Source organism: Fulmarus glacialis, unplaced genomic scaffold (assembly GCF_000690835.1).
Source record: "Fulmarus glacialis isolate BGI_N327 unplaced genomic scaffold, ASM69083v1 scaffold24461, whole genome shotgun sequence".
Classification (NCBI taxonomy): domain Eukaryota; kingdom Metazoa; phylum Chordata; class Aves; order Procellariiformes; family Procellariidae; genus Fulmarus; species Fulmarus glacialis.
Genome location: NW_009195043.1, coordinates 15,450 through 26,404, shown reverse-complemented (window position 1 = coordinate 26,404; position 10,955 = coordinate 15,450). Strand labels below are relative to the sequence as shown.

Here is a 10,955-nt window from a genome sequence, read left to right as displayed (position 1 = left end):
GCCTCTTTTGACCGGCTGGTTATGCTGTGTTGTATGCACCCATGATGCTGTTTGCCCTCCTGGCTGCCAGGGCACACTGCCGGCTCCTATTGAGCCTGCTGTCAGCCAGCACCCCCAGATCCCTCTCTGCAGGGCTGCTCTCCAGCCACTACTCTCCTAACCTATACTTGTGCCTGGTGTTACTCTGTCCTAGGTGCAGAGTTTTGGCATTTGGACTTGCTAAATTTCATCCAGTTTGCCACTAGGAAAGGGGCATAGGGCTCACAAGCTACCAAATGGATAATGCTTGCATATTCGATTGAGGTAAAGTTGAAGCAATACTTCAAACCAAGTTATGCTTGCTGTTTCCTGAGAAATTCTATGCAGAAAGATCACAACCAGTTCCAAATCCCCACCATGTTTTTTCTTTTCTTTTGAGAGCAAGCAAGCCAGAACATTCTGCATACACAGAAGCCCTCTCTGATTATGCAAAGAGCTTGTTTAGAAATGAAGATTGCTAACAAGAAGCCATATAAACAGCACAGCTGCCACACTATTAACTCTCAGATTATTTGCGCCTTTCTGTGTAGTCATGACAAATTAATTCTATATTAATTAATTCCATAGTCATGACTATTAATTCTATAATCTCAAGCCAACCTCTGGACTTCCACCCCTTTTGATCAAAAAGAACTACTAAATCAAAAGGCATGCAATTTTACCACAGAAAAAAAATAATCTTTCCACTTCAACTTTTAAAAAAAAAAAAAAGGCAACTAGGGCAGGTAGCATGTGTGGGTGTAAAAAAAAAAAAAAATCAAAAAGTCAGAAGTCAGACAGATGAAAGGCAGATGCAGAAGGATAATCCAAGCAGATGGCCTGGTTAGGAAAAGATAACAGGCACAAATAATGACTCACACCAGAAAGGAGATGTACACGATGACCTCCTCTAACATGGAGAGTACCATTGAGTCAAGGACATAAGGAGCGTGGAATAGCTTAAGTAGTGGTCTGAAATTCAGTTCTGACCTGCAAGATGACTCTCACAGTAGAGGAGACAGTGGACTAGAATTCGTATCACTGGTGAGCTTTTAATCATCTTTTAGTATGCCTGCACGCTACAAGACCTCTAACCCTTCACAATACTGTCATATCTATGTGGGATGAAAGTGTGGCTAATAAACTGCCTAACACTGACCAGGGCTAGTTATATTTCTAAATTTAGGTGGCCTGGAAAAGTATTTCAACACTGTACCTCCGCAGCACTGAAAAGCAGAGACCAGCCTGCAGAGAGCACAAACAGTCAGACATACTAGCTAGACACAGGGAGCAAAAGCTTCTTACGTTTGCTCACCACCAGAGCAGCAAGGACTGCAATGGTGCTGTGCTGCTCCTCTCCTTGCTGTGCAGCTCCCACGGTAAGCCCAAGTCCAGCTAATTCTGACCTCAGACAGAGCAAGCCCAGTTATATTCCATGTCAACCCAAAGATACTCACACTGCATACATTTACCTCCTTCTATTGCACTATTTGTCACTTGCATCAAAATTAGGAGCCTACATAGCAAATCTAATCTAAATTCAATTTTCTGTTTGACTAATTTACTGGAAGTCAAAGCTTAGAAAACTGAGGGAGAACAAAAACAATTAATATGTAGTCTCTCATACAATATACATTAAAAAAAGCTGAGAGTTAATTGAAAACAGTTGATCCCTAATTTTACAAAATCATTCAGTACAGCAAGTCTTAAGAGAAAAATCCTGGAAGTCTTTTTGATCCTTGTTTTATTTCTGAAAGAACTAATGACACTGCTGTAGAAAGAGGTCAGTTCACACAGCTTTTCTGAATGAACAACAATGCTGTGAAAACTGGGATTGATTGATAGCCTACTGTTTGCGTCATTATGTCCAAATGTTTACCATTTGAGTCTTCAAGGAAGCATGAGACAAAAATCAAAACAAGTTTTATGAAGACTTCAACAACACTGGCAAATTAAAATTGTATCCAGAATTGTTTAGACATGATAGCAGTAGAAGAAAACTGCTTCCTTCTGCATTATACAATTTCTATCTTTGCATTATGCACAATGTCTTAAATTTCTGGTGTGGAAGAGGAAAGAAGTCTTTCCCTCCCCCAGAACAACTCTGTTTTCTATCATTTTAACCCTTTGCCTCTTCAAAGCATTCTGTTGAACTCAACACTGTTTCCTCTTGCAGTTGTTGCTCTGTAGTTATGTAAGATCACACTGTGTTCATCCCCTTCTCCTAGTAAGATGAGTCACCATTTCTAAATGAACTGTTTACAATATTAGGATGTTCTTTTACAGGAACCTCATAAATGTCTACAAAACAAATTCTTTTTTTTTTTTAATTGCTGTGAATTATTCACTTTTTTTTTTTTAATTTTACAAACTCTGAAGTTCAGAACTGATATCACTACTTCTGGAAAGGTCCCTTAATTGGCAACAGGAACACCTATCATCAGGTGCATAAAACCATGGGGAAATGCAGCATGATCTCTCTAGCAGCAACAGATAGATAACAATTTTATTTATCTGTCATAAACAACATTGTTGCTGTAAGCAGGTAGCCTAATCTACATCATCTCAGTAAGACAGGTGTTATTAGACAGTAGGGAAAAATAGCCATGGTGCTATCTCCTTCAGGGACAGATAATTAATTTTGTTATTCAGCAGTTTTGGGAAGAATACCCGTAAGTAATGTGTTCTACCATATCAGCTATGTGACCTTATCCTATATTTGCAGGCAACAACATGTTCTTAACATCTTCTCTTCCTTACCTGCATACAAACTATAACTATGCAGTCTAAGAGACCACAGACAATATCAAGCTTCAACTTAGCCTGTTCCTCCAGAATACACTAGATCTTCTCACAAATAGTAATAATTCTCAAGTTATTTAAAAGGCCGCCTAATTTTCTGGAACTGGAACTACTACTGACAATTCCACTTCACCACACAAGAACTGTCCAGTTGAAGGATCCACTTTTGTCTGTGCATCCGCAAGCATAGGAAAAAAGATCAGACAACGAGTTTACAAGCTGTAGCATGAATAATCAGATTCTAACCCTGGAGTCCTCATGAATGGGTGTTTCATATTAAAATAAAAAAGACATCTGTCATGAGCTTAGATTCAAAACTACATTATGCACAGGCTATGTTAAGTAAAATGAGAACTTTGGGCTGTTGGCTGGATCTTTGTACAATTTCAGGAGTGTAAAATGGTGAACGACAAGGGGGACACTGGACAATTTTATTCTGGACTTCCCTGAGTAACCAGGACGTTAGTCTTCTTGGAGGACATCTCTGTCCTCAGACAATCTCTGAAAACCAAGAGATCTAAACTGGGAAATAGAAGAATGTTGATAGAGAGACACAGTCCCTAGGTATCTAAATATTTTAGATTTTCATATCCAATGGTACAAAAAAATTGTTGGAAAACTCAAGGAAACCGAAGTAGAAGTATAAACAATGGAACATGACAGGACAAAAGGATGGAAAGCAAGAAGAAAGAACTAAAGCAGAAGTGACAATGGCTAACTACTTCCCTGAAGATCTTGATCTATTTCTATTAGGAAATCAGCTAAGGTTTGAAAAACTACAAAAATAGTTATACAAATTATGGTGAGCTTAGTCAAACAAGTAGAAGAGCCAATTTTAAAGGATGCAAAAGCAGATATTAAAAGAGTAACAAAGGACAGCAAGAGTTATGCATGACTAGAATAGAGGTATCGAAGGAACGCGATGCAGGAAAAAGAAAGGAAACAGCTGTAGAGCCACCGACATGAAAGAAAGTAAGATTGGCCAACACAAGTTGAAAAAAGAACTGAAAAACAAGTGCCACTCTTCCATGATGCTGGGATCAAGATCAGAAATAATTAAATATTGCCCAAAACCTGAATACCCAAAACCAGCTTGCCTTGGTTTTAAGTATAAAGAACTAGGGAGAAACAGATGTAAAACCAAAACCAAGCACATCCCCGCCTCCTCCTTCCCTCCCCCTCCCCCCCTTTTTTCCCCCCCAGGTTATGATCACAACTGAGAACTAAACACAGTTTAATATGCTTAAATGGCAGAACTTGCAAAGTTTTACTTTAAAAGACTGAAAACTGAAGTGAAATTGCACTTCTTTAAGTAGGGATTCCCAATAACTCTAGGAGGTTAAGAATAGTCATGAATAGCAAGCTAAGCATTATCTATACCACAGAACTCCCAAGCTAGATTTCAATTGTATGCAGCCTTTAGACAGATTTAAGGAAACAATCATTATGGAAATACAGCAAATAAAAAATGTACTAATACACAGCATAGGTTTACCCATAGTAAAATTTCAGACTGAGCTGTCTTTCTTTCATTTATGAACTGCTGGGTAACTGATAAGTCTCAATTTATTATTGCAATAACTAAAAAACAAATAATAACACGCCTTAAAGAGAGATTACAGTAGGCTGCAATACAGAGGAAGTGATTACTTGATTAGTTTGTGTTTGAAAATATTAATTTTAATATTTATTAAACATGACAAGTAGGACTTCACTGCTTCACTCAACACAAGGAGGATCAGAACAAAGAAAAAAAAATTGAAACAAATTAAATGCATCAATATTAAGTGCAAGTTGATGCACTTTCTGTGATGACTTGGTCTTACTATTTCTGTTGCCACATAACCACAACCACTGCCTGTGAAGCAGCTAAATAGGCACCAAGGAAAAAGAAAAACGACTCAGCTAATGAGAAAATATCTCATTTAACACATTTGCTGTCTAAATACTCATTTAGACAGAAAATTAGAAAAGGTTATATTAGATCAGTTCTAACTTCGTCTTCCAGAAGAAAGTACTGTACAGTACTGCAGTAGGAGTACTGTAAGGTGAGAAAAGAGCATCTTCTCTGAAGGTTCTCTCAACATTGTATTATTCTTAAAGATGTTTGCTACTAGTAAAGGTAGCCATTCTCCTTGTTCTTCTAGAGGAACAGGGTATCCTTTACAGTCAAAATAATTAAATGTAATTGCCAGAAGTTTTAAGAACTACACTGGCTTCTTAGTGCTTGTTCTAATTTGAAGTACTGCTTTTCTTCACACTTTCTGATCACTACTAGTAATTTATAAATTGTTTGATACGCGTTTTGACAAATGGGTTCCAAACTGCTATACTCTCTGCAACAACTCCACTGCGGTGACTAAGGACAAAAAAAGATCAAGCTAACGCTCCTTGCAGTCTGAAGAGTTAAAGGATAGACTCTAAGTAGAAATCAGTCTTTCCTTTGGTCTAACAATGTCCATGACAAAAAGCCTTTAACTTTTATTCATCAGTTTTTCCTCTGATGAACAGTTTAAGAAGATGAAACTCTGTAGCAATCCAGAAAGGTTAGCGCTGTACAGCATTCAGTAGGCAGGATAATATATACCTAATTGAATAAAGGACCAGTTTGAGGAGAGACAGGGAAGTATGGGTTGGGATAATAACTGCTCAAGTTTTTATTTTTTAGAGCATTTCAACAAACAATAAAAGCCTTGAATGAATAGTTTCATAAGCTAATTTAAATAAAACGCAGTATCTAAACAGTTACCCACAGTCTGTAACAGTCCAAAGTAACATTGGCACAATATTTTACAAAGACAATTTTCAGTATCAGTGTTTTAATGTCACTATTCAACCTGTTCTACTTCTGACAATGTTCTTTACATCGTGTTTTCAACAGTTGGTAATCAACATATATATTCAATCCACATATATATATAAATACATTTTTTCATTGAAATATTTTTTCTCAGCACGGTTAAAAGAGAGACTTAATTATATCCATGTTTCCTAAAGCAAAGGCATATAGACACTGTGGGTGGTTCTTGAAACCCTTCCCTCCCTCTTCTTGTGGTGGTCCCTAAGTATCTGGCAGCAGGAACAGCTCACATATATGACTGCAAACGCCGAGTCTGAAAATCATATATTCTCTGTGTTCCCACGGCACAAAGCTCAGTTACGGATGTCAGCATAGACAAGCAATCACCACAATTACCATGAAGCTTCCAGTTGAATGAAAAGTCATTGGAAAGGAGAAAACCATAGAGGAAAAAGGAAAAAAAAAGTTCAGATGGAGAAAAACAGAACGAAAGAGAAGCTCATATTGATTGTGCTGCACCGACAAAAAGATGCAGCTAATGTCACCAATGCATTAATTCACTAAAGAGGGGGCTTAAAAAAGTGTCTTGGAAAAATATCTAAATTACTTTTTGAAAACAAGAGTGAAAAAGGTTGAAAACAGCTTGCTTCACCAATATCTATTATGTCCTTAAGCATATATGTGATAAGATACTACTTTTTTTCCTTTGTTCAGAAAAATTAAGTAGATCTAAACTTTGATAACACTGAATAAAGTCTGAAAATCCAGAGGTGGAAAAGAGTTTGCCGTAATTTTCTAATATACCTTAGATAATGTATTCTGTTTTGTTACAACGTTATTTTAATGCCTTGACCAGAATAAATATAAATTGTAGATTAAGACAAAACATATAAGTTTACAAGAACAAAAATTAGAAGACACCAAAAAAGGTCCAAAGAGGACAATTTTTAATGTCATGAAATTCAAACAGTTTTGACCACAAGCTATTTTTACTTCAGAAACTGTTTCATCAAGATTTTCCTGTGGAAAGAGACTGTATTATCATCATTTTATAGATCACATACTGAAGTCAAAGAGACATTATGGCCAGAAGTATCCATTTTTTGGAGGGTGGGAGAGAAGAAGAGTAATGAGAGGCCTAGAACTTGACTTCAGAGAGTGCCTGGTGTTTGCACACTCAAAACCCCAGAGCTCTCACTGATTCCAAGTACAAGCAAGCAAGCTGTTCAGCAGAACACTCACATTGATCACTGGATTTTTCTCGTGCTCCTCTCTAAAATGGGTGGTTTTGTAACATTCAGCTTGCCTAGCATCACATATGAATAAACTCCCTAGGGGAGAAAGAACTGAATTCAATTCCCAAAGGCAGTAACCAGCTGCCTAAATTATAATACTTCCTGAAGTACATTCATTCCCCATCCATCATTTCAACAATCAGGACAATGATTTTTCACTACACAGCCCTGACACTGAAGCATGCCCAGATTGTGCAGGAAGACAAAAGTCTCACAGAAAACAAAGGGAGATGAGAGGTGGAGAGTGATTATAAGCTATATAATGATCAGTGTGCATGTGTATGGAAATCAAGATTGTACAGGCAGTCTACAACTCTGACACCTCCTAAATTTCAAGTATTCAACTTCAAATGGATACAACTTCTTTATAAGAAAAACATTTATGCATAGTTTCCCAGGCTTCCAAAAAATGCTTGCAAATTAAATTCTCATATGCCCATAAAATGGCTAGAAACAGATCTACAATCTCCTCTGCATTTTGAACTGATGGAGCATCTATTGACAGAGGAAGCTTGTTAAACTCTTGGTGAACTAGTATCAGACAGAAAATGAGTTGACTGAGTGTGTTTCACGGAGACTTCAGCAGCACAGATGTGCTAACGTTCTGTAGTCTCAGGAATATAGTCCACTTGCTGGAAAAGGGAGAAGTATGTCCTCATTATGGCTGCTAACATTTCTATAGGCAAAACTCAAAAGTGGCACTATGCAGTCTGGTGAGTTAGTGGGGGTTTTTTTAATAGCTCAAAGCTGTATTAGAGCATGAATACTTAATATGGTGCACACTACATTTGAATAGTGAGTAAGATGAGTGGATTAAGCCAAGCAAGAGAATAATCAAAGTTCACTTATTGGCTAAGTTGAATCATCAGTGAACAGAGTATGACAAACTGAAGCAGTCAAGCCTAAACCAGTGCTGCCCTTCACACCTCCTAAGTGCACTGACCTTACCCGTGCATGTTGCTCAGCAGTAAGAATCACTGCTGTCATGGGCATCCATCTTTCCAGGTCATTTTCCATAAGTCTGATCCTTTCTCTATCATCCCTCCATTTTGTCCTAGTTCTGCTTCTTTCCTGATGTATCTCCTAGGTCTTTTTTTCTTTCCATGTTGTCATGCTTAATTTTCTACTTTGTATTCCTGTCTGGGGTGCAGCCTACTTGTGCAGCCTACTTGTACAGCAAACCCTGAACAAGTTTTCCCCAGCCCCTTATCTGACTATCTCCAACTCCACCTAACCACTTATCCACCTGCATCTTCTCATTCCGCCAGTGCAAACTGCCCTTCTTTTCAATTTTTGACTCAATTTGTTTCTCCAAATGGGTCTCCAGACCATCCAAATCACTTCACCAGTAGGACTTCCACTCCCATTCTTTCACAGATGCCTTGCACAATCTCAGTGTATGATCCACATACAATATGCTTCTTTTTCTCCCTCATCCTTTTATCATCTCCTATCCCACTTACTCTGTCCAGGTGTTCCCAGTTATTATGCCAGTTTTTGGCTTTTGCCCCAATCTCTTTCATCCTGCCACATTGCTTATAGTCACTCTCCCCATCACATTTAATGACTCCCAGATCTGTCATTTTCTTCCAAATTACTTATCCGCCTCCCCCTCCACTGGTTCTATGTATCAGTCTACACCTACACCTCCTCAAGAGTTCACATTATTTTCTGCATTTAGCTCAGACAGCTTTCCTTCTGTTACCTACCAGAAGAGGAGGAGAATACTCAGAATATAAGAGGAACAATTGAACAACACAACAATACAAAGCTGCATTACAGGAGAAATTCTGCTGAATCCTAGATAGCTCACACCCATGTGAGGGATCAAATTTATTAAACTCTAAGTTTGCAAGTTGCTCAATAGAATCTTAAGGATCAAAACTAGGCCAAATTTAAGCAGATTTATACAGGAACGGACAAGTGTATTTCAATACAAGGAAACCCTTCCGCCAAATTTCAAATCGCTTCTCCTAAGGGTAAGGATAGTACCTATTTTAGTTTCTTTACTTCCAAGTAATCACCATTTTTTGCCCCCATTGAGTAAACAGTATAGGTTGTTTTTTTTTTTTAGCCTGTAACAAAAATGAAGCAAGCAATTAGCACACCACATTTCTATTCTGCTATTAAAGGTTGGCGCATTTGTCGACACCTGAAAAGAAGGCCTACTAATGGGAAGTATCAAGTCACTAGTACTCAGATAAAATTACATTACATTCACGCTTTTAATAAAGGCAGTAACTAGCACATTCCCCATCTGCAGCTTTAGCAAATTCACATAAAAATTATCATCCATTATATCCTGGAATAACTTTTGCATAAATGCTTTTTGAGTTTCTTTCATTTAATTTGTGCTCTGGACTGCCTTCCAAGTCAAAATGCATCATCCTTCTTACTCTTGTTTTTCTAAATTCTCTTTGTACCTTTTCACTAGTGTCTGTAGGATCCTCACACTTAAGTACTTAAAGATGGTTAAACTTGCTTGTGCTAACATTCAAGTATCTATTTGTGTCTTGCTTTATCTTTTGGACAGTTAGTTGAAAGCATTTCCTAAAATTATGCTCTGAAATTTATAGTAGCTTTAGGAAAAATGGACACATGGCTAGCAACATTCCATATTTTTCTTACATTTTGTTATTTTTGGAAATCATTCCCATGTGTTAGCAAGTATTAAACAGGGGTAAAAAAATACTTTTGAGATTTCAGTCGATCTTTTCTAAGATCACCACACAAAGAAATCCATGACAACAATTTTGAATTATACAACTTCTGTGTACAACAACGTCTTACAGATTTTTACACTGATTTCAAATTTAGTGCTTTACTGTCAAAAAGGTACTGATATTACACCAATAAATTCTGTGCCAAGATCTTCTCTAGAATATTAGACATTTCCCAAAACAAATTGCGACTGAAAAAAAAAGTTACCCATCTACAGGTACTGGTAAGACAACAGCAAGAACAAGATGAAAAACATTTCACATTAAGTAATTTTGATCTTAATTTGTAACTTTTACATTTATCCCATCTAAAAAGTATATCACAGTTCTAATAGTTGTAATCTTTGAGGCTAAAATAACATCCAGAAATGCTTATTTTTCTGAATAAGTGCTGATCAACAAATGCTATTGTATGAAATTATATAACACTACATGAACTAATTGATATCTTGTCACACAATGCTACTTAGTAACCATATATAAACTAATACATACTTATAACAATCTCCTCCTTTTCTGGTACATTTTTAAAAGTTGGGCTTCAACAGAGAAAAAAGTATTCTGAAAACATCTTCCATTTCTATCAGTTTTGGAGTTTTACAATGAAAAGTTTATGCAATATAAAATTAAAGGTAACTTAAAATAAAACTTCTGTTGATGTTGCTTTAAGAGTATTTTTTTAAAACGCAGAAAATAACATGTGAATGTTTTTATTAAGAACAGCATGATGGCAAAGGAGTACACGAATTTTAAAATAAAACTTCCAGACATGAATTTTTCAGGAGTGCCTAAGGGCTCAATCTTACCCTCTTCAAACACTGCAGGTGATGTATAACGGGCATACTAAAGGGCCAGGAAGGAGTGAAATCTGAAACTCTGGTACTGAGACATAGTTCTACCTCCAAAATCCCCATATTAAAAAAATCCCAAACAATAAATCAACAGAAAAAATTATCTTATTGGACAAAAGTTATTTCTACAGTACCTTCAGGGGCGATAGCACTAGGACACACATCTTTTAGCAGATCTCCCAAAGTATGCAACTGTCCTCCTGAAGCAATTGGTCGAAATAGCTTCTGTATAAAAGGTCGCTCTGTTGTTGCCTGTTTTAATAACAAAATTGGCAAAAACAACAATTTAAGGACCGTGTAAATATGTAGTATTACTATTTGAGACAGGCAGAAGATAGGACAGAACAAGAGGCTGCAGCAGAAGAAACATCTGGTATTTCCATTTCTTCCCCCCCCCCCCCCCGCATTCCATTCGTATCATGAAATGCAGGGGAGTTTTTGTTTGTTAGCAATTCAAAGTAAATTGACG

At 37.1% G+C, this 10,955-nt stretch overlaps 1 protein-coding gene across 1 annotated transcript in view; it reads right to left on the bottom strand.

Moving 5' to 3' along the window:
* The window catches only part of LOC104084234 (autophagy protein 5-like), a gene marked incomplete at its 5' end in the record, with an annotated part of 26,419 nt that extends 15,681 nt beyond the window's left edge, over nt 1-10,738 (bottom strand). The window contains one exon of the mRNA XM_009587984.1: nt 10,621-10,738. Coding sequence (XP_009586279.1) covers nt 10,621-10,738 — 118 coding nt within the window. The remainder of the gene's footprint in view (nt 1-10,620) is intronic.
* Nucleotides 10,739-10,955: the final 217 nt, after the last annotated feature.